The sequence below is a fragment of the Myodes glareolus genome, chromosome 24 (assembly GCF_982192425.1).
Source record: "Myodes glareolus chromosome 24, mMyoGla1.1, whole genome shotgun sequence".
Lineage (NCBI taxonomy): Eukaryota > Metazoa > Chordata > Mammalia > Rodentia > Cricetidae > Myodes > Myodes glareolus.
Window position 1 is genome coordinate 23,973,156 of NC_142049.1, and position 24,357 is coordinate 23,997,512.

The 24,357-nt window shown below is 41.8% G+C and overlaps 1 protein-coding gene across 3 annotated transcripts in view; it reads left to right on the forward strand.

The window, feature by feature from the left end:
• The window catches only part of Mctp2 (multiple C2 and transmembrane domain containing 2), a 233,250-nt gene that overhangs the window by 105,757 nt on the left and 103,136 nt on the right, over positions 1 to 24,357 (forward strand). For 2 of the 3 annotated variants that reach the window (XM_048434824.3, XM_085682633.2), the window contains 3 exons: positions 978 to 1,108; positions 9,868 to 10,054; positions 12,055 to 12,148. In XM_048434824.3, the coding sequence (XP_048290781.3) occupies positions 978 to 1,108; positions 9,868 to 10,054; positions 12,055 to 12,148 (412 nt within the window). The remainder of the gene's footprint in view (positions 1 to 977; positions 1,109 to 9,867; positions 10,055 to 12,054; positions 12,149 to 24,357) is intronic. The other variant, XM_048434825.3, reaches the window with a different exon arrangement.

Here is a 24,357-nt window from a genome sequence, read left to right on the forward strand (position 1 = left end):
CAGTAGGAGATGAAAAGTAGGGTTAGACCAATGTCTAGCACATTCCCTGTGGGAAGCACTGAATTCGATTTTCATTTCTAAGACATCTTTTTCTTCTTGGGATCTAAATTCTATGATCTGATATGATTAAAAAAAAAAGTTCTGAGACCCAGCCCAAATATGTTTCTATGACATGATAACAGCTGAGGTGTGAGCTGCCGGGCCTTTTCTTGTGTGGGGGTAGTTGGTGCTGACTTAAGAGTTGATCTGTGGGTTTCGAGCCCAAACTCAGCCACCAATGCTCAAAATGCTTGATCACAAACCAAATCTCTATAAAAGGAAGAAAAAGGAAGATCCTGTCAGCAAAGCTACCCCATAGGCAATTTGTTCATACTTAGAGAACGCAGGAGCATGTGTTTGATTTTCTATACCTGGTTAATTTTCAAACTTGGTAAAGTGGAATTGTCTAGTTTTCCCTTCGCCAAAGCATAGCAATTCAATATCTTTGGATTTAAAAGTAGACCGCTCTGTGCTACCAGATATAATAGAGTTCTGATTTAATATGTTCAAAAGATGTTAATTAAGCTCACAAAGTGTTGGCTCCTCTGATGTTTAAGTCAGGTCCGATATACGCACCAGCACAAACATTGTTTGCATTTGACACAACAGTTTAAAATGCTACCTTCTGTATGAATGAGCCCCTGCAGGCTCTTTGTATATAGTCACTGTATGTTCGTGTGGCTTTTACAGTTTCTTTTGGTGCTCTTTGTAATGTGCTGGAGGAATTGTTACATTTGGGAGTCCGTGAAAGACTAGTCATATGTTGCTAAATCCCGAGTCCACAAGGGTCCCTTTTATCCCGGATGTTAAGTGTATCTTGTTAAGAGACCCGCCCCCTCACGTGACTTCCTGCCCCGTAGACATGACATGAATGTGTAGCTGCTGTAGCCATGACCGACCTGCTGAGAAAGTAAACCTTGTAACTGCATGTTTTCTAGACACTGTGTAAGAGTGCAAACCCGCAATGGCAGGAACAGTTTGACTTTCACTACTTCTCTGACAGGATGGGCATTTTGGACATTGAAGTGTGGGGAAAGGACAGGAAAAAGCACGAGGAGCGACTGGGCACGTGAGTCACTCTACTACTTCCGGGGTCGGGAGCTCCTGATTGTACAATGGCTGGCTCTGAAAGAATATCTTGCCTGTTTGTGTTGGGAGTGGGCACCCATCTCCTACCTCAAGGAGCAAGTAGTAAGCTGGGCGACCCCTTAACGTGGGAGGGGTATCAGTTTTCTAGCTGGTAAATGCAACTCAGTATCTAAATCAGACATTAAAAATAAGAAAATAAAGTTGTTCCTCCTCATCTACCGGGAGGTTGTTCCAGGAACTCATAATGATAATAACGTACTCAAAGGTCAGAGTGCTTGGGCATGTGTCATATTTGCCTTTAGGTACTACAGACACTTGCTCATCTTACATGTTTTGTGTCTGGATTTCAAATGATAGCTAACATAATATAAAAAGTTATGTAAGTCGTTGTTAGGTCCCAGGGTGACTTCATGTCGTTACTATGGACTATGGGCATATTCTTTAAAGCAATCATTTTACCCAAGTTTGGTTGCATCCAAGCATGTGAACACTGTGTGTTCAAAGTGTAAGCCAAGAAGTCTCCAACATAAGTTATATGCTGTCTTGGACCATTGGGACGTATCTGTAAACACTCTACATAGGATTTCATTTTAATTTTACAGTGTATCATTTGATTGAGTAGACGAAGAAGGTGAGTTGTTTCCCAGGATAGAAACGTTTCAATGTCTTTGATGGGTACGGTGACAAACTATCATGGAATCTGAAGCAACAAAGGCTGTCATGTTGTTTATTTGATTACTTGGGAGGGAGGTGGCCTAAAGCAAACAACTCAATGGATGTGGTCGCCCATGGGTGACATAATGACATGAGAATTGTAGTTTCTTCATAGGATAGTGGTGAGGAATACAATCACATCTCAAACACTGTGCCTGGACTGTTGTGGACACAAAGGAAACTCTTGAAGAAGTTCACCTTACCTCTGATCTTGGGCAGCTGAGCCCTGCCAGCGAGGGAGAGCAAATCATCCAGTGCCTTGGGCTTGAGGGCAATGAATTCCAGGGCCAGGATTGGGGGCTTTAAGGATCCAATTATTTATACCAAGTCCCTTTAGTTTTCCCCCCGAGAAGCGTAATGTGTATACATACCTTCAATGATGAACACACGTGTGTAAAGGGATACCAGCAGCCATTTTCACTGTTGGCTTCCGGTCTGAAGCCTCAGCCCACGGCCATGATCTGAGCCACCACTGAGGGAGGAGAAGGGTGCTTTTACCTCTCCCCTGTAGCCAGTACACCTTGGTATTTGGGATTCCAGCCAAGAACAAGGCTTTGGTACTCAAAACGAAAGATTAACGTAATTTATCTGCTATAACACATTCGTTTTACAGTGAGGGATTGCAGAAAGAACAGTTAGAAGTTCCGAGGGAGACTTGGCATGAGGCCAGCTAAACACTCCTTCAGAAAATTGTCTTTCTGTAGACCGTTCTTGGTATAGGGCATGGGACCCTGCAATGCCGTGTTAACCCTTCTTGCTGTCCATATCTCACCATTCCTGGCGCAGTTGCAAGAGGAATTAAGCACCCACCAAATTCCCCCCTTGTTTCTCAACACAGCTGTCCTGTTATGTGGTGTTGCCCAGCATCTAACAAGATACTGGTTGCAGACTGGCTGTCTGTCATCCACCTGACACCAATTACTTCCCACTATTCTACAGAGACAGGCATGTGCCTCTCTGCACACGATGTCTGCATTCCGTTTTGCATGGCCAGGTACCCACTAAGGGAACAGCCAATCAGAAGCTATGGCAGTTTCGTCTCTGCCTTTCACCCTGTACCTGCCCAGCACAGTTGGCTTTGCCTTGCACCATCTTCTCTGCTGCCCATCTGGTAGGCAGCACTGGTGGCTTTCCTAAGTCCGCTGGACCAACAGGGTGCATCGCATAGCTTGCTGAGTCATTCCATGTAGCCTAGATCCAGCACGTGTGGGCTGGTGTTTGTCAGTCACTTCATGTCCAGTTACTAGTCTGGCCTTGCTTCTTTCTCCCTTGCCCACACATGGGAACTGAAATCCTCAGACATTTCCTACCTCCGACATCCTCGGTGCTCTGGCATGTCACAGCCCTGCCAGTATCAAGGGCGGAAGGATCAGAAAGTTGGGAGTGTGGCTAAGTTAGGAAACTCGGAGAACTCTGTGTCCCGAAATGTTATCTGTGCAGAGGTTACTCAAGCGTCCGGTGATGAATGGCCCAGGGTTATTTTAGTGGGTGCAAATAATAATGCCTTGTATGTCCCATGTCACTGCATTGTCGTGTTTCCTTCACATAATAGGAAACGCTCTTCCAAACGAGTGTTATGGGGCTTCACAAAGACAAAAAATAACCAAAGATACCCTGTATGGCCTGTGTTTTGCCATTCAAGTATTCATTTATTATTTTAGACATTTCCTGTTTGTAACTGAGATGTCTACCTGTCTCTCATCCGTCTGTCCTTCCTCTTTATGGTGGGAAAGGGATTTTGTTTCTTTTGGGGGCATCCTTTTCCTTTTTCCCCTCTTGCAATTCAAATGATAACAAAAGTTTCTCTTGGGAGCCCTGGCCCTGGGCAGCATTGCATTGCAGTGAATATAGGTGTACCGAAGTCTTTACTCATGTAGAATACTCCATCTCAGATTTAATGGAGACATAATGACAGGACAAGGTGCCCTGAATTTTGTAATCCTAACACTCAGGAGGCTAAGCAGAGAGGGTCATAAGTTTGAGGCCAGCCCGGGCTACACAGCGAAACCCTGTCTCATAAACAAACAAAACCACAAGCCATTGTGCTAGAGTGCAGTTATTTCTGGCAAGTTGCTTGTAGACCATTCTTATGACTTTCTGGTTTTAACTTCAACTTAAAAAAAAAATAGTTAGCAGTGTCTGTATGTGTGGGTTTGCATATGTCAAGACGCTCACGTGGAGGTTGGAGGACCGCTTCCAGGGCCTGAATCTCTTCTTCCACCATGGGCTCACAGGTTCAAACTCAAATCATAAGGCTTGTACAAGTACCTTTAAAAGTGCCTTTACCTACTGAGCCATCCCCATGAGCCTACGTTTTCAACATTTTTGTCTCCTCCCCCACAGTTTATTTTCCTTTGTATTGTTCACTCTAAGACTTAGCTATTCTTACTTCAACTATTCAAAAGTCGAAGAGTCTCTAGCAATGTAAACGAATGCTCACTGTCTTCTGAGACCCCTCTTTCACTGTATTTTGGGGAGTAGAGTCGTGTTAATACTTTCAAACACTCGAAGAAAGTTTTCCTTGGTGAAGATCCCCATTGCAGATAGTTTGATATGGGAAAGAAACACCACACTTGTGGGGTTACTAATGCGATTTCATTACACACAGTAATGAACCCACTGTGTGTCTGACTCTTTTGCCATATAATGGAGTCCATGGCCAGCATTCAGGTCAGAAACAGTGGCAATATCCATTGACATAGTCTACGGTGGGCATTACATCACTGTTAGTAATTTTGGAAATTTTCTGCATGGCAACTATAGATCTCTATAAAATTTAAAAATAAAATTATTTAGTTCAAGTAAATTAAATATAAGCAGTAAAACTCAGTATGTTTTTCAAAATATAGACTTTATGTAAATATATATATTTATATAAGTGCTTTGCTTATAGGAACTGGGGTCGCATACACAATGGTGATTTTCAGATTGTCTCTTCTCTGCATCTATGTTCTGAGGCTTTCTAGAGTCCGGCTTACCCTTTGTCATAGCTTATCCACATACAGATTCTACCTGACATTCAGGGAGCTGTGAAGATGGGGTGGATGGAGTCCCAAAGATGACAATGCTTTCAGCGAGAGCCAACCTCCCTTGAAATCACGCTGCCTAACTCACCGTATTTTTATTGGCAACGCAGCTATAGAAAGAAATGGTCAGTTCTGAGGCACAGAGAGTGAACTTTCTAGGAAAGGAGGGCATAAACCCAAGAGAAACCAGTCCCAGCTATGTGTGCGTTCATTACAATATCACTAGCAATACAAGCAAGTAACAAGTCCCAGGAACGCTCCTACCCTGGGCCCCCAGCACAGAGTTAGTTGCGAACAACATGCCCAGCTTTTATGTGTGTGCCGAGGATCTGACGCCCTCCTGCTTGAACGGCAATCTCTTTACCCACTCGGCCATCTCCAGCCTCTGTTGTTAATGAAATGAAAAAGTATAAAGAAGAGATGATTATCAATTATTCCATTTTTGTGCTATTTCAAAGAAATCATTTTCTTAATGGATACGTTCCATTTCAGGGTGAAGGTAGAGATTCTGTTTCATAGAGTATTTTAAACTCCGTTTGGAAAGGCTGGCGCCGAGAATGCACACTCCTGTTTTGATCTGCCTCACGGTCATTCCTCAGTCCCAGATGGTGTCTTAAAGTGGCTCTGACATCCTACCAGTTTATTAGTGGCTTTGAAGCAGTGAACAATCCAGGCTGGAATATTTCTCTGGACAAATTGCAGCCCGTGTCGTTGATCTGCTTTTACAACCGGGCTTGACACATTCCCCGTTCCCTTCCTGTTCACCACTTCCTCAGCTGCGGAGATTTACAGCTTCTCGAACCGTAGCACTCTTTCCTGCCCCTTGCATTTAAGCTAAAAGCCGACCAGTCTGTAATATAAAACATGGAATTATGGTAATGAAGAAGAGGTTAAAAGCTACCACGGCGAGTCAAAGTTGGGCCGGTTTGGCTGACTGATATGGTAAAATTATGTGTTGAATTAAAACCTTAAAATGTTGTGGGATTAATGCAGAAAGACAGGAATGGGAGGTCAGAAACAATGCTAATTCAGCACTTTAACAGTCAGCGGTGAAAGAGGGGAGCTCTAATAAATGTCAGAAAAATAATAAGAGCTATCTAGTCTCTGTTTTCTTCAAGTGGGTAGAACTGTGGCGATCTTAACCTCAAACTCAGGACATCCATTTACTGCAGGTGTTTTCTAGACAGGGGAGGCACAATGACAGAGAAGTGAGGAAACAAAGGGGCAGGTTTTGATCATCTGTGACTGGGGGTGTCGTCGTTCTTACCCCGCTGGCAATTGTTTGAGCGTTCTTTGTATCCACCAGTACGGAGCCCTCTTGTGTGCTGGGCGGGCTTCAAAGATGTGAGGGTTCATTATGAAATAATGAAGGTGAATCTCCTGCCCTTCAGCACTAAGTTTTGGGCCTCTGCAAGTAGCCAACAGTGACTCTTAAATTGGTAAGGAGGTTGTGGATTCCAGAATCATGCAAATGACCTTGGGTTTCTGGCTAAAAGCAGAGTTCCAGGAATAGGGTGATAGAAGCAGAGATTTGTAAAGTGAGTGCCTGAAGGTAGGACAGAGAAAGCTCAAGTGATGGTACAGTGGACCAAATAGTTTTGCCATGGAAGCACGGAGGAGAGTTCAAATCCCAGTAATCCACGTAAAAGCTGGAAGCATAGTGTGAACAGCTGGAATCCCAGCCCTGCTCTAGGGAGGTGGAATCGGAGATGGGAGAATACAGGGAACTTGGGATCCAGTCCGAAAGAGAACAAAGTGAGCCTATCTGAAACAAAGTAGTAGAGGAGGACCGACTGCTGAATTTGCCTGCTGACCTCCACTTGTATCCCACGGCACACACGGAGGAAATCAGCACAAATGCAGGCAGGTGTCTACAGAAGAGAGGAGGTCCTTTGTTCCATAGAATCTTGAGAGGTGGAGAAAAGCTGATGACATCTCTGGGTGAAGGTGGAGAACAGAGTAAGGCATATAGCCATGGAATCCCGTGTCACGGTGGTGAATACAGCAACTTCTCTCTAGGTGTGCAGAAATCGGCGGCTTCTCTGCCTTTTTTTTCCCACAAGGTGAATCTGTGAATTGTTCCAGTATTCCTATCAATTCTGTTTGCTAAGATCTGAAGCTGGAATGTGTGTTTTCTGGTTCCCCACTGGTCCTATGGGTTGAATATCCTGATTATCCAGAGAGGGTCAGGAACCTTGCACAAGGAGGAAAGCCTGGCACCCTGATTGAGCAGTTGAGTTTCTTACAGCAGAACAATTTTATAATCATGTTTCTTTATTCTTTTTATTGACAAACAGACCATTGAGTATTTTGACCTGGCTTCGTAGGATATACATATTTTTAAATATTTCTTAGATTGATGTCTCTAATGCCTTTTTGGATCTGTTACTATTACCGTCAAGAAATCTTGCAATTAAAGATGCTTCTGCTGCCATAATTCACCACAGCCCCAATAATAACATTTCTGTGCATCAAGATTGAAAATATAAGCCAGGAGTCAAAGCTTGCTTTTGTGTAAATGAAACTCTATTAGAAAAAAAAATATTTATTTCCACTCCTAGCAATCCTGTAGTTTTGTGTTATGAGGAAGTAGAGAAGTTTCAGTAGAGATGATGATTCACAAACCACAACTAATTTCTGGTTCCTCACGTGAAAGAGTTTGCTCCGTGTGAGAATATTCTGGATGCTGCCTGTTACAGGCCCACAGGCTAATTCCATGCCTTGCCCTTAAAAGGTAGAGAGGTTGATCTTGTATCCTCGTTGTAGCTAGTGCAGATTAATCCTGCATTTACCTACAACAGCTAGGGGGGGAAATAAACGTAGAGAATTGTAGAAAGCAGCAACAATGTTGGCTGAACTTCAGGAACAGCTTTTAAAGCAAGCCAGCAAGGAAGGAAACAAACAAAATGGACCATAGTTATTTTGCATATTCCCTGAGACAGATGCATTGTAGTAATGGGGATGAAAATGTTCAAAATGCAATGTATAAAGTTTTCAAAGAATTAATAAAATTATTTACATAAACAAAAAGGGTCCTGGATTGTCTTTTCAAGATTTTAAGTAGTAACGGCATCTTTAATTGATTTTTGAACTTATTTTGTTTCCACCTTGAAGAGTTTAGATTTGCTTTGTTGATAAAGAGCAGAGGCACTGCCTCTCACAATGAGCTAAAAAGGAATTTCGCCCCAAATCATCAGTGAAATTGGTCGCCGAGCATTGTACAGAGCAATGGCAGTTTTAAACCTCATGGATAACTAGACAAAAGTTTTCGATTCGATTAAATTAGAGAAAGTATGTTTCGTTTCCAAACTAAAGTATCCTTAACAATGAAAAACAATAATCTTAGGCTATACATACTCTTGTAATGTTAATAATGTGAGAGTTTGTAGCGAAATATAGCATATAACACTTGATATTTCTCTATTAAGCACATTTGGTTACCCACTTAAACAATTGTTTATTAAATAAAACTACTAAGTGACCCCTCTTTTCAAGGGTAGCACTATATTTTATTTCACAAAAGTTTCTGATTACTATGGAAGATATAATTTTGATTAAAAGCACAGAAAATGAAATATATTTGTATTATAATTTGATTCTAATAAATATTTGAGAATTTATTATACAGCACATATAATATAAATTGATATAATAATGTATACTATACTTATTATTTATACATAATATATTATAAATATTTAAAATGAAAATAAATAATATATGTAAAATAATCAGTATCTCTTTATATAATTGGCGTTACTTTACATAAATAGCAAATAAAAGCCTGTGCATGGTTAATTTTAATATGTGAATTTTGAGCCTGTAATGAAAATGGGAATAGACTGGTAATTTGCTTTTTCCCTTTTTAATTGTGAGGGAGACCCCAGTTGTTCCAATTAATTTCACCTTTGTATCTGTGTGACTCCAAATTGCCATTACTTTCCTTTCTGTAATGTCTCCTCCTACTAGTTCTCTACTAACACACAAAGTCCCTTGGAGAGTTTGTATAAAAGTCTGCTTTGGCTCATTGTAACAGACAGTGCCTCTATTCTTCCCAAAAGTCTTGAATAGTCATTGTATTTGTAACTGTACAGAATCCCTGAGAATTGTAGAAAATAGTGAACTCTCGGTGCTTCTGTCGCCTGCCCCCGCCTGTCCCTCAGTGCTTTCCTGGGCTTCCTCACCCACCTGAATCCTTCACATTAGACAGGGTGGTCCAGGGGAGGATGGAGCTGGAAGTGCTGAGGCAGAGGAATTGCGCAGCCCTGAAGCCTCGCCTTCAGAGGGTTTGCTTCTGTATGTAAACGTGTCTGAGGGTTTCAGCAGCTCTGTAACAACACTGGCTCTTAAGAGGCAGACAACCTGTAATTTAAAGCAGCTGCCTACAGCCTCACTGACAGTGCCGCTGAGATGGGATCAATCAGCAACACGTCATGTTCCCTGTGTCCAGGAGAAACTCACCTGGGAAGCCTGCCTATTAGGAAACCACCTCAACATATTTCTGCAACTAGAAATTTGCCAGTCGGTGTTCATCGACTGGGAAGAAAATGATTTCTGCGTTCACTCTTCCCCCCACATGTGTTTGGCCTGAGTTTTCTCTTTCTGGGCAAAAACTCCTGATCCTTTACTTTGGATAGGGAAGTCACAGGGAAAGCCCCCTTCCCGACTCTCTCCTACACGTCACAATATTCTTCTCGCTGATTCTTGATTGCACTGTCCTTTTATGGACCTTACCTGGCATCTTTTTTCCCCCTTGTCATACTCTGTTATTGCCTTTTCTTTTCATTTTCTTTAATGAAAGAGAATCCTTAATTTAGAGCACATTAGGCCTAGAGAGTACTCTGGGCCTGGGGACTCTGGCAAGCTTCCCTGATCAATAACCCGTTGTCCAGATAGTGAAGTTTGGTACTGAGGAAGTTTGTGTGAAATGGGGGTTCTGGAGTTTTTTTGATGGCCTTGGAATAATCCCTGCTTTTCCCATCCCCTGAAATGTCCCCAGGTGTAAAGTGGATATTTCAGCCCTCCCGCTGAAGCAAGACAACTGCTTGGAGCTGCCTCTGGACAGCTGCCTGGGGGCTCTCCTCATGCTGATCACACTGACTCCCTGTACCGGAGTCTCCATCTCTGACCTCTGTGTCTGCCCCTTGGAGGATCCCAGCGAGCGGAAGCAGATTTCCCAGCGCTACGTGAGTGCATGGCCCTGTCACATGGCCCCTTCCTCCCTGACTCCTCCCAGCAACGTGCAGTTGGAAGTTGGAACCAAGTCGGTACACTGACAAAAGTACCAACAGAGATCTCTGTTGCAAGTTAAGCTCCATGTCTCACAAAATAAGATGTGGAATGGTATATTCAGCATTTATCTATCCATTTATTTCTGGTATTATGGCCTTCTTTATTATTTCTTATTTTGTCTCCTACTCTGGGTAAATCAGCACGTGCTTGTTATTTCTGTCAGGGGTTGAAAGCAAAGGCCTAGAATCCAGAACCAAGGTGATTCTTTATTCAGTGGCCACACTGTTCTCAGGATAGACTGTAGTGCCAATGCCTCCAGAGGTCTTCACTGTGTTGTGTATTGGACTGGATGATGTTTAATCTTCATGAGGGAACATTCCAGACCTGCATCTCAGGCCAGCACAGACTCGGCATGCCAGTTTGTTATCTTCGGAAAACGTCTGAGCAGAATTCACTGTTGCTGTCTTCTCTGAGGACTTTAAGTAAATGGGAGGTGGAAATAAATATGCTCCTCAAGTAGACAGTGGATTGCAATTCAAGTGGATTCAGAAATTTATGAAGCATGCTTTATATTTATAAAATAATATTTGCAGCATCATGAAGACTGCTTTGAAAAATGTCTTAGAATTTGAAGCTCCTAAGAAAGTAGACATCCTGAGTTTCTTCAGTGAGCCAGCATGTAGGAGAGAGAAAGAATACACTATCACAGTCTTTATGTATAGCTTAGGCTGACTCAAAACCTACTATGTAGCCCAGACTTGCCCCAGATCCTAATCCTCCTGTCTCAGTCTCAACACTGGGCTTACAGGTACACATGCCTACCATTCTGGCAGAGTAGCCATTTGTAGAAAGCATTTCTACCATTATATTATAGTAATATTCATTTCAGAAACTTCTATATATCTCAAAAACTAGCTGGTTGGCTTGTGTAGGGTAAAAGTACATAGAGACAATGGTTTTCAAAAGTTCTTAGAGTTACTGCGTGCTACATTAGGCTAAACGTACAGAAATTAACTTTGGCTGTTTTACCCTCACATGCTCAAATAACAAGGGTTTTGCTGTTGTCCCCTAAGTCATTAGAGCCTGCTTATCCCATTCTTTTGTTATTAATAATAATGGCAGCCGTTTTGATGGTTTTGAGGCTACATTTTCTTTTATTAGACACCTTCTGTAGGCATGAGAGTAGGTACCGTACCGACTGTCTCTGATACACGTTTTTGTAAGGATGCTATGTACTTAGAGAAGCTGTGCGGCCCCAGCTTCAGAATCATGAGTAAATGCAGTAAATGTATTCAATCTATGGAAAATGTTAATTAAAGACGAAAGAGAATGTGACTGCAGGGTGGTGCCAGAAGCCCAAGTTTGCATTTAATGAATGGAACAGATTTAATCATAGATCAGGAAACTGAGTTTCTCGCTATCTCTGATGATTTTTCCTTGATAGGAAGCATTTGCAGTGGGATGAAGGTTAGTCCCACAGTGTCCATAAAGTTTATAATAACAAGATCAGCTTGCTACTGCCTTTAAAGGTGGTTTAAAAGTTGCCTTAATGAGAAAAGGCAGGGGAGAAGGAATGTAATTCCACCCACACATTTTCCCAGTGGGTTATCTATGCTAGCACCGGGGGGCAATGTTAAAAGCAGATTGTGAGTGCTTCTAATTTGTTTATTTTGAGGCTGCAGTTAATTAATTCTCAGTCAATTTTCTTCTCATCTGGCTGTGATGCATGCCTAACGGCCCTGGTGTCTGACATGCACAGCTTCGCAGCTCTTCTAAGAATTTTAGGAGAGGGGAGATAAATCTGGAACATACTTCCGGGGAAACTTCACAGCAAGAGTGGCGCATGAGTAGCGCATGAGTAATCCCTGTTCCGGATGTGGGGAGGGACTTCACGGCAAGAGCGGTGCACGAGTAATCCCTTCTCTCTTGTGTTTAACTTCCTGTGTCTCCACAGGCCTTACAGAACTCACTGCGAGACGTGAAAGACGTCGGCCTTCTACAGGTGAAGGTTCTGAAGGCGGTGGACCTCTTGGCAGCCGATTTCTCAGGTAGAGAAGAACATAAGCCTCTTCATTCACTCTTGTTACCGTGAATTTGTCTTGCTTCAAAGTGAGCTTCGGGCAAAACCAGACACTTAATCAGCAGAAGTAACTATCGGGTTCCTTTGAATAAAGCAATGGGAGGCAAAGCACACACGGGAGCAATTGTTTCTCACAATGTGCATTTCCCACAAAATCATTTAGTTTCAAATAGTGTTACCCAGATGTATTCATGTAGTAGCTCATTTGGCATTCCAAAATGCTATTGGATTGATAGCCTCACCGTTTCAGCTTCTGTACTTGCAAACTGTGGTTCCGGCCCTGCTTGCTGAAGTCCATCCTCTGGCTCCTGCCCCTCCACCCATGCTCACTTTGCTGCTGAACGCTGCACTTCAATCTTCAACAGGCAATGCTTGGTTGATCTGAGCATCACTGTGTTAGTAACCAAGGTCCAGGCTCTGGGACTGCTTTCTGCTTTTTGCTGCCCTTTCGGAACACTCTCCTGGTGCCTCGTGATCTTGGACTTTTGGATGGAGGCCCATAGGGACCTTCTTTGTGCCGCAGCAGGCTCTGCAGCATGTAAGGTCTTCCAGACGTGACAAAGTCCATCCAACCAGTCACTTCCGTCTCATGGCTGCATTGCACACCAAACACAAGTGCAAGATTCGTGGGGTTTAATCTCCTGGATTTGCAGGCAGTATGAGCTTCCTCATGTGGGTGCTGGGACCCAATTGTGGGTCCTCTGGAAGAGCAGCAAGTGTTAACTTGCGAGCCATTTCTCTTGCTCTACATTAAATTTTAGTAAGCTGAAAATTCATAAGACCAAGTTTGTTTGTTTGTTTGTTGGTTTGTTGGTTTTGGTTTTTCAAGACAGGGTTTCTCTGTGTAGCTTTGGTGCCTGTCCCAGAACTAGCTCTTGTAGACCACCAAGCTGGTCTCACACTCATAGAGATCTGCCCACCTCTACCTCCCAAGTGCTGGAATTAAAGGCATGAGCCATCACTGCCCAACCATAAGACCAAGTTTTTAGAAGCTTAACTTGATAGGAAGTTTTTAAAGTTTAAGTTATCCTTTGTAAACAGTTATTGTACTTAACTTCAAAAGGAACTTAATTTCCAGAAGTTTGCACCCTGCCACAGATCATGGGAAGAAAGGACTACTATGTACTTAAACAAAATGATTCATCTCCACCCCAAGGAATGTCACAGTGAATACATTTTTAGAACTGTTTTTTGTGACCTTCTAAAAGATAGTAATTTTAAGTCTTTTAGATGTAATACTCAACAATTTTTTTATATATGGACTTGTGTCTAGTATGTATTTGTATATATGTGGGTACATGTCTAAGCATAGATATGTGTGCATGCCCCCTCTGTGTCTATGTATGTGTGTGTGTGTGTTTATGTTTAGTCCTGAAGTTGACATGTAATATCATTCCTAATTACTGTTCTCCTTGGATACTAAGGCAGGGCCCCCTGAAGATCTCCAAGCTTACCATTTCAGTTAGTCTGTTTTGCCAGTTTACACTAGGGAATCCCTGTCACTTCCCCCCTCGTGCTGAGATTGCATGCCAGTTTTTCCATGGATCCTGTGGATCCAAACTCTGGTTTTCCCACCTGTCCTTCAATACCCTATTGTTCGAGCTATCTTCTCAGCCCTCCAATCTATCCTGGTAGCAATCACTACAGTAGGTGTACCTATGAATGGCCTCGTTCAATAAGAAGTTCTCCTTTCTTTTTATTTGTGGATTGAGAAAACATTCACTGTTAGATTTGTGCCTTTTTTGGGTGTTGTTTTTATTCATGAATCATTTAAAATTAGTATGCAGAATGATGAGTTTCATTACAGCATTGGTGTGCCTGTCATCAGACTCATGTGCCTTTGACAGTATTTAACATGTGCCTTTCATAGTCATGGTTTGGCCGTCACTGAAACATACTTTGTGTTATCAATTAATTTCCCAAAGTGGGTCATTTTTACTTCTAAGTATTTAGATGTAGCTCTTCTTTAGCCCGTACTTGTTATTGTCTGAGAACATGTCTTAAGCAAGAATGCATTTGTGTATTTGAGCAAATTGATTTTAAAACCTCTTTTTAGTGTTGTAGAATTTTGATCCCCAGCAGCTAAGGTTAATGCACCCATGTCTTTGACGTCTGTAAAGCCTTGCTTGCATGGATGCCAGCTATGGAAAGAGTGTATGCAACCTCCTGTCGTCCGATGCCCATGAAGCCCTTGAAATGACCATGGATGTAATAGCCCTTTCAGACCACTGAGCGTCCTCCAAAGGACACTTTGGCTAGTTAAACAAATGGGGATGTAACTCCAATGCAAGTCTTTGTAAATGCCAGAATGTGAGGTGAGACCCTTTTTATAAAATATTAATTAGTAAGTTAGTTTGCTTTTTAAAAACTATTAAAAGTATTCAGTAGATCCTTTTGGAATGCTGATGATATCAAGACAGTGGTGAAGAGAAAAGTAATATTAAGGGTTTTAACTAAACACTCTTATGTTTTCCCTTCTGTATTTTAATGAGCAAATTGTAACTATCAAAATTGAGGCAAAGTGACTTGTCATTGGCTAACCATGTCTTCAGACCATATCAATTTTAGTTTTCAGAATTAAATTTCATAGTCTATGTTTTTTGTAGCTCCTAGGCTCCTCACTTTTCCTAACCTGGAGCCTGTTTTTTGGAGAAAAAGGGGACCTAACCCACTTATAATATAACTTTGTGTTGATTTTGAAACTAGACTCAAAAGCTGGTAGCAGTGTCTGCCCTCTGCTTCCCAAGGTCTGAGATGGTAGAATCTCCCTCTATTCCCAGCATAGTGTAACGTTTCCATAAGAGAAGAAATGGGTTCCAGTCAGTAAGGGGATGCAGCCAATACCTAAAAGGGGTTAGCAAGTTAAGTTACAGTGGGAACTTAAGTATTATTTTTATAATGTTCATATCATTTCCACGTCTGATAAAATAGACTAAGACAACAGAGCTATAGCATCCCTTGAGTCTGTATCAGAAGACTCAGTCACTGTCAAAAGTACCAGGAGCATTGGAGAAATAACTCACTGTTTATACTCTATGTCCCATATGGACCAATAAGCCTTACTTTCCTATGCCTGGTTAGAAAAGAAACTTTTACCTGTGCAAAATCCAACCAGTAGCTGAGATGCTTTTGACATGTGTTAGCTGCAAGGAGAAAGAATGTGTAAGTACTGGTAGGCCCACGCACTCTAGGGAAGAGCCCAGCACTAATCCTACCTGGGCAGCATAAACTGAACTCAATGTGGAGAACAAGAAGACTCATAGTTGGGTAAAGGAGGAAGGTATGAGTCAAGAGGGTGTGTGTGTGCAGGCTTGGGATGATGAATATGACCAAAAGACATCATGTGATATTCGCGGGGAATTAAGAAGATATTTAAAAATGAATCATTTTGTATGAGAAGCAATGTTCTCTAAAGAATGACAGTCATTTTAGAGAGGGTGCCAGAGGGGTCTTTCCATCCTTTTCACTTGTGTCCGTCTGCCCATCCATCTCTTTTAAGGAATGCTTACTTTTTAAAAGTAATGCCATGTAACCAGAGACCTGATTTTCCTCGTATTCAAAAACTGGATGAACAGAAGCAAGGGAGGGTACTGGGGGTGGTTCGCAGAGGTCCTTGTTACTGTGTGCTGTGAGTAGGGTCCCCTGTACTATGGAAGGAGCAGGGGTTTGTGGCAAAACCTGCTGGCAGTTCTCTGATTTGAATGTCATCCTTCTCTCTGTAAGTAATAATGTAAGTATGAGCCACTCACATCTCTGCCATAAATTAAAAAACTCCTATTTTTTTTTATTAATCATTATATAGTTAAAAAAATCAAAATTTTAGAATATTGGGATAAAGTGTATCTAATGAAATGTGTGTCTCATAGAACATTTTTATTTATGAAGAGCTAAAGCAGTGGATAGCTTTTCAGATGTCAGAGACGGTCTCAATAGTTGTGTGTGTACAGTATCAATATGAAGAGGCTGGATCACTTGGGCTACTGGTTTTTGTTGGTATCTGGTCATTTTTTTTCTGAAAACACACGAATTTTAAATGTGACATATGTAACTGCATTAATACAAGTACAGAATGTGTAGTGTGCATGAGTCAGTTAAAGCTATTTTGTTCTAAGTTTGAGCAGATAAAAAGCATCTGTTAACTTTATAAATTTGTTTGGACTATATAGTCAAACACTTATCCATGCCACATGAAAAGGATGGCATGTAATAATAAGTCATGAGGATTCTGTAGCCAACAAGATTTATCAGGTTTAATCCAGTCTCAGAACTATTCCAATGTCGAGGGATCAGCATATATATCACTGATTCTGTAGTTTTTTCTTGTTTTTTTTTTTCACGTCTGTAGCTAAAATATTCACATCTCCCGCAATCAAATCTGATCTTCACTAATTTAAAAGAGAACCCTAAGTTTTGTTTCCTCTGGAAACAAAGGTAAAACCTGCCCCCCCAACACAACATAATTTTTGACTTTTATTTGAAGTTAAGACATGCTTGAAATATATAGTTTGGTTTAATTTAGCAGTTTCCATGATCCAATGTCTTTCAGCTGCTATTGTTTTTGTATATTAGCATTTAATAATTCAAAGTCAACAAAGCACCAAACAGGATCCACATAGCCTGTGTATTTCCCATACTCATGTGGCTTAATCTTTTTATATTGCTTTATTATTCCTTTAAAGACATTATTATCTTTAAACTATTTTTTCCATGACAGTGTATGTATATATATATATATATATATATATATATATATATATATATATACACTTTTTTCTTTATTGAGTATCTAAGTATATTTTTAAAACATATTGTACATTTTTAGAGGTTTTCTGCATCTGGACCTGGTTTGCTAAGTTACTGCAGCATTCTCTGACTACATGAGACAAATATTAAACTGCCATATCAGCTGCACCATGAGTGTGGCTCAGCTTTTGTGCATGGTGCTGACTGTCTCAAGCCTCAGGCAACAACCAGTCCCTGTCCCTCTGCACACTGAGCAACGGCCTATGTAAGAGAGCACAGGACTAGGAAGTCATGTTCAGTTTCTTGTCCAGAAAATTTCTTAGCTTTCTCGGGCCCTATGTTTGGATATTTGAGGCCCCACTTTGGGCACCACATGTAGACAAATCTTTTTTTTTTCTGCCACCAGCCCCAAATAATGACACAGAGAATTATTATTGATTATGAAAGCTTAGCCTTTAGCCTAGACTTGTCTCAAATAACTCTTATAACTTAAATTAACCCATTTCTATTAATCTATATTCTGCTACATGGCATTATCTCTCATATTGTACCTCCTGTTTCCTCTCTGTCCGGGTAGTAGCTCCATCTTTCTTCTTCTTCTTCCTAGAGTCCTTTCTGTCTCCAGAAGTCCTGATTAACCTCTTTCTAGCCATTTGCTTTTCAGCTTTTATTGCACCAGTAATAGCAATACATTTTCACAAAGTGTCCAAATATCCTACAACATTTTGGTCAGGTCCTAAAGTGCTTGTCTAATTTGCATGAAGCTCTGAACTCAGTCTCCAGCACTGCATGCATTAGCTATGGGAGTGCAAGCTCTCATCCTAGCACTGGGCAGGTGAGGGCGGGAGGTTAAGAAGCCCCATGACACTCTTCACTAGGTAGACAGTTCAAGACAAGCATGGATTACAGGAGAGGCTGAGAGAAAAGACTTGAATAATATGGATCTGAGAGCCAGGCATGATGGAACACAGCTAAAAATGTCCATCTCTAGGAGACTGAGAAGATGAGAAAGGATAGTCACAAGTTTGAAGCCATCCCAGGTAACACTGTGAGACTATGTGTTAAAAACAGGAAGGTGGTCTTTCTTAGGTCCCATTTTCTAAAAGTTACTGAGAGGTTTTTTTTTTCTTTCCTGTCCTGAGGTCTATGTTAACATTAGCTCTGACTATCTTAAAGATATTCTAATGATGAGCCTGTAGGATGTACTTATAAGCTGTTTTACAAACTCTTTGAGAATAGGGTAACCTACTACTTTACAACAATGGGTTCTTCAACCTGATGTCATCACTTTCTTGGTCACTGGGTTGCAGCTTTTATTCATGAAACAAATGATGGACTGTGTTTTTTAATTCAAGGTGAACAGACCTGTGTGCAATGCTTGATAAGACAAATATAGTTCACTTAGCTTAAAACTCAGCTTTTTAGAGAAAAATAAATAACTTTCAAACTAATGAGTTAAAAGAGTGGCTGAAATCCCCCCCCCTTTTCGTACAAAGCTGAAAAAAATAGTAAGAGCACCCAGTTCCCTAGCGACAGTGGAGGCCCCAGCAGAGACTGTATGTTCTCATCTGTCCAGAGTTTATCAAATGCATAGATAATGTTAGAGAATAATGCAAATGTGTCTCATAGACTATACAAAGATAACAAAGTATGCCGTGTATTAATAGAAAGGCATTTGAGAACTGACACATTTTTTTAGCTAGAATTGTCCAAAAAAGAGGAATATGGTATGTATTCACTCATATGTGGATTCTAACCATAATTAAAGGTCTTTGAGCCTATTATTCGTGATCCTAGAGAAGCTAAATAAGAAGGTGAACCTGATGAAAATCATGTAGCTATCTGCCTGAAGATTGGAAATAGACAAGAGTCCCAGGTCCAAATGAGAAGCAGAAGGAAAGAGAACGTGAGCAAAGACGGCAAGATCAGAGAGAACCTTCATCCCACGATGGATGGCGATACAGACGGAGACCCACATTGGAGCACCGGACTGAGCCCCCCAAGGTCCAAATGAGGAGCAGAAGGAGGAAGAAAATGAAAAAGGAAATAAGGACTGCGAGGGATGTGATCACCCACTGATACAAGGGGACGGATCTAATGAGAGTTTACCAAGGCCAGTTGGACTGGGACTGAACGAGGATGCAATCCAACCAGATTCTCTGAATGTGGCTGGATTCTCTGAATGTGGCTGGCTGGAGTCTTTCTGAAAAGCCATTGACAATGGCATTGGGACTTGTTTCCTCTGCATATACTGGATTTGCGGATCCAGTCCCTCTGGACACTCACCTTCCTGGACCTGGAGGGAGGCGGGAGGAACTTGAACTTCCCACTGGTCAGCCCTGACTGCTCTTAGGGATGGAGAGGGAGGAGGAGAGGGAGTGGGGGGAGTGGGAGGGTGGTGGGAGGAGGGGCGGAAATGGAAACTTTTATAATTTAATAAAATTACAAAAAAAAAAGGAAAAAAAAAAAGAACACTTCTCTTACACTTGAGAGAGAGATCCGTGATGGAACACAGGGGGCAGTCTTGCGTGCTCAGCTTACAGTGGTATAACTGTTCAGGATAGTCTCAGTATGGTTGTGAGGTGGTGTCACCCGCGGAGTCATTTCCTTATGTCAGAGTAAGAAGGCATTAGTGGATAGCCTTTGCATAGCACACAGGTGGAGATTCAACATCTATTCCTGACTCTTCTCTGTTACACATCGACTTTCTTGTTAATCAAGCTTTTTTTTCCCATGAATTTTATTATTCCCCTTCTTTAAAAAATTCAAATAGATGAGATGTTTATGTCTGCCTGTGCCTTATCCTAGTACCCCAGCCCTGTGAATGGCAGTAGATTGGCTCATGAATCATATTCTGAAATAGAAGAGGTAGGAACTTAAGGGTGTTTCCTTTGCCAAAGTGAGAGTTCTCTACCTAGACTAGGCCAGGACAGTACTGCATGGCTGAGTGATGCAGCGTGGACATTGCTGTGCTGTGCTGTGCTGTGCTGTGCTGTGCAGTGCTGTGCTGTGCTGTGCTGTGCAGTGCTGTGCTGTGCTGTTCTGTTCTGTTCTGTGCTGTGCTGTTCTGTGCTGTGCTGTTCTGTGCTGTTCTGTGCTGTGCTGTGCTGTGCTGTGCTGTGCAGTGCTGTGCTGTGCTGTGCTTGATTTCATTCTGCATTGCAATCCTCTCTTTGTGCTGAGCTTTATGTTTGGAGGAGAATCTGGGTATCTACCTGAGGCAACGAAGGAGGCAAACCTGGAATTACAATCTTCACCCAATGTTGGCATCTACCTGCCCTTCAAACATCTCACCATGAATTGTACTTCATTTTTGAGAGCTTTGGACGTATTTCATTATAAACACCAGCCATGGGTTATAAACAGATCCCGAATATCTGCCAAGTTAAATAATCTTCAAGTGTGTCTGTCAGGGGAATGCCAAGGACCACATGGTTTTCTGAGCAAGAAATGCAAGTTGTTACCAACATAGTCTTATTTGATGCATAAATGGATTAGGACCAGTGTCATGACCTGATGCAGGGCTAGGATTCAGAAGTGCATTTCATTCCATGCCCCTGCTGATTTCTGGGGAGTGTAGTTTGATTTCCTCAGAGATTTTTAAAGTTTTCCTCCACCCAAGCAAAGTTGGCATCTTAGCGCTGTACTCACTTTTGACACTTACTACTGAATGTCTCCACAGGGTGAACAGACCCCTAGGGACATAAGATCTGTAAGTGTAATTTTTGTCTTTCTTTTGGGCCCCCTCCCTCCTCCTCCAGTGCAGAATTCCAGATGAAGGGGTAGCGTGTGCCATCTGTGCCAGGGAGGCACACACCTTGCTGAACCAGGGAGGACCATTTGCTGGTTCCTTGGTTGTGCCATTAGGAGGAGCTCTTGGTACATCTAACATGTGAAGATGAACACCCATTACTTTGCTAACACCCTCTGTTCATTTGGCAGTTCATGAACTCTTCCCTCATGCCTAAATCATGTGTCTGATTAAGCCTGTATAGTTAAATGATAAATTTATAGATGATGGCAGTCAATGTATGTGTTTTCCCTTGATGTTTATGGTTATCGCTTCTCATTGAAACCTCCTTTTTATTATGATGGAAAGGCACATATATGCGTATGTGTATTGTTGTGTTAGTTGCTAGTTGATTTTCCCCCAGTGGCATGGGTCCACTGTGAATCTTCCCATTCTCATAAGTACTTTTAGGGTTAAATTAAAACCTAAATGAGCATGCTTAGTGTATATTTTATATTCAGTAGATGATTTTTCCTATTCTTTATTACATTTACTTTATTAGTGTGTTGCTGACTTATGAAAAATGTCAAACTCTGTCTTCTTAACCTATTGTTTATAACCCGCCTTAATTTCAGATAATCCTGGAATTATTAAGCATTCTAATCACTTTTAGCCTTTCAGTCACTTTTAGAAATCTACAATGATTACTCTAGGATGCTTTATTCTTGTTATTTCTGGTCCCGTTATCGGCTAAAAAAATTTTAAAAAGTTTTTCAGTAAGGACGTTCTTGTGATAAGCTGTTTAACACCTGTATTTCACATTTCGATAATCTGGAAAATAATTTTATCTATGTAAAGCACATTTGTGGGCTCATCACACTTTTATTACATATAAAACACTCCCCCACGTGAAACTGTTCACTGAAACGCCACAGTGAAGCCTCGCAGTACAAAGTATAAATCTCCCAGTCATACGTTGCAGTACTGACTTTTGAAGCATTTCTGTAATTTTACTTTGTTGTGTTTAGTTTTTTTCTTTTTTCTTCTTCTTCTTTTTTTTTTAAATTCCACTTGCATCAGAAGAGCAGGGCTGTAGTTATTGTTCAGTGGGAATTTTAACCCACATGCCCATTTTATGGTTTAAATTCACTGTCTGTCTCTGTATCCATAGCAATACTTTTCCTCGTAAGGATGCCCTATTTTCAGGGGGACGACTATAATTGGAATTTCTAGAAACTTCGTGGTAGTGATTGAATGCTTTTAATTTTCATGAGATCCTCCTGGACAGCTGAGACCAAATCGAGGAGTTTGAAAAACACATTAAAAACTATATAAATCTGCCTTTGGCAGCCTGTCCATTTCGACTGTCTGCCAAAGAATGTGGACTTTGCTTAAAGTAAAGTTTGGGAGGATGTAAAAGATTTGCCAATTGTCACTTAATGTTGCCATGAGCACCCGTGAATCCTACTCTTGCGTAGCATCCAATCAACTCATAGCATAGGTCACTTTGGGTGTTAGAGGCAGGGTTCACAGCCCATCCTAATTAATTTTAGTAGGTGCTTCTGTGTGGGCCCGTGTTATGATAACATAGTGGGGTAGGAATTGATTCCCACGCTCAGCAACAGATGTTGGATTATCATTTTGCTGCTACAATCAGTGTGGGACTCACTGAGGAACACTTGATAGCATCCTAGAGAAGGTGACATGTTAAGTGAGACTGAGAAGGGACTGGCATGGCGGGAGCAAGTGCCGAGCATTTCCCGACTCCAAGCCTGCAGAACTCCGTCAAGGCGAGGAGAGATCATCAATTGAGACTAGAAAACAGATCCCGGAGGAGACCTTTGGGGAAGAAGGAGGCTAGTTTCGGAGGCGGGACTGGATCACTTGAAAGCCAGCCAATGAAAAGTGGGAAACCGAGGAGAGGGTGTGGTGTGATCCCATGGAGACTACAAAGATATATTCTGGCAGCTGTGAGGAGCATGATTTCTGCAGAGGGCTGAAGCAAGCTCAGAGGATGCTGGGATGTTTCGGGAACTTGGATGGAACTTGGAAGTGAAATGAAAAGAAAAAACGATTTCTGCCACCATCATAGGATCTAAGGATGCCTGACCCCTTTGTATAAAATGTGTAAACTTTATAAAACTATGCACACATATTCTCCCACATACATTCACTAACCTCTGTCTTACTAATGCCTGCTACAATGGGGATGGAGTTTGAATGGTGATGGAGTTGTCTCTAGTCAAACACGTCAAGCTATCACAGGTATAATTACATTCATGATTAATGCTCATTAGACCCATCAGGCAGGGCAGACCAACTCTATGTGTGTGCACACGAACACATTCCTGATGAGTTTGTCTATAAGCCATTTGTTTCTCCTACAAGATCACCACCTCTGAGAAGATTCTTTGTGGGTGGAAGCTTGGTTAACTTTGTGGATCCACGTCCTGGCCAGTTCTAGGAATAGAGTAGATATTCAGGAAATTACTTTCAAATTATTTGTACAGTACTGGCTGGTTTTGTGTGTCTAACTTGACACAAGCTAGAATCATCAGAGAGGAAGGAACCTCAGTTGAGGGAATGCCTCCATGAGATCCAGCTGTAAGGCATTTTCTTATTTAGTGATCAAGGAGGGAGACCCAGCACATGGTGGGTGGTGCCATCTCTGGGCTGCTGGTCCTGGATTCTATAAGAAGGTGGGCTGAGCAAGCCTTGGGGAGCAAGCCAATAAGCAGCACCCCTCCATGGCCTCTCCATCAGCTCCTGTGTCTGGGATCCTGCCCTGTTTGAGTTCCTGTCCTGACTTCCTTCAGTGACAAACAGCAAAACTGAGGTGTAAGCCAAATAAACCCCTTTCTTCCTCTACTTGCCTTTTGGCCATGGTGTTTCATCGCAGCAATGGAAACCCTAAGACAGATACTACTCCCAAAATATCGATATCTGACATCTGTAGCATCCAAATAAAGGTAAGCTATTGAAATGAAAAATTCCTACCTACTCTTTCTGGAGTGGAGGAATTTTAAGTTGGCACCCCCAAATAAGACTTTTTGATTGATACTTCGTCATGAACCTGAGCCACTAATGTTATGATTATGCCATGGTGATGTGCATTTGCTTGAACTGAAGGTTGGCTAGGAGCTTGACAGCAAAATAGGGTTTAGGAAAATGTTTTCAAGTGTGTCTGAATTTCAGTTGGTCTGTCATTATGCTCTTAGTATCATTGGGAAATGTTAGGATGGCCCATTTTTATGAGAGAGCATTGTCTTCCATTTGAATATTTATCATTTAAATCTTAGAGAACCCTCCCCTGTGAAACTTGGAAAGAGAATGAAACTAATATACAAAGTACCCACAAATTACTCTATAAGCACCGTCGTGTCTTTGTTTCCCCCTCTCTCTGCCTGTTTGTGTTGTAATATTAATAAATGCAGCATTTTAATGAGCTTTGACTGAATTACCTTCAGAGAGTTGTTGCAGTAGGCTCCTTGGAGACCCATAACTAAAGTTCTTGGGTTCTGGAGAGGAGCATGCTCCTCATTAGCTAGGCACAGGGCTGCTCGGGAGAGCTGGGCACAGCTCAAGCCCACCTGTGCCTCCGCAGGACTGCGGAGCCTCTGCCCTGCTGTGCACTAACCCCGGGGCTTTCATTAAAAGTGTCAGGTGCTCTCCCCAGAGCCAGCACTGATGGCATGTCACGCTGC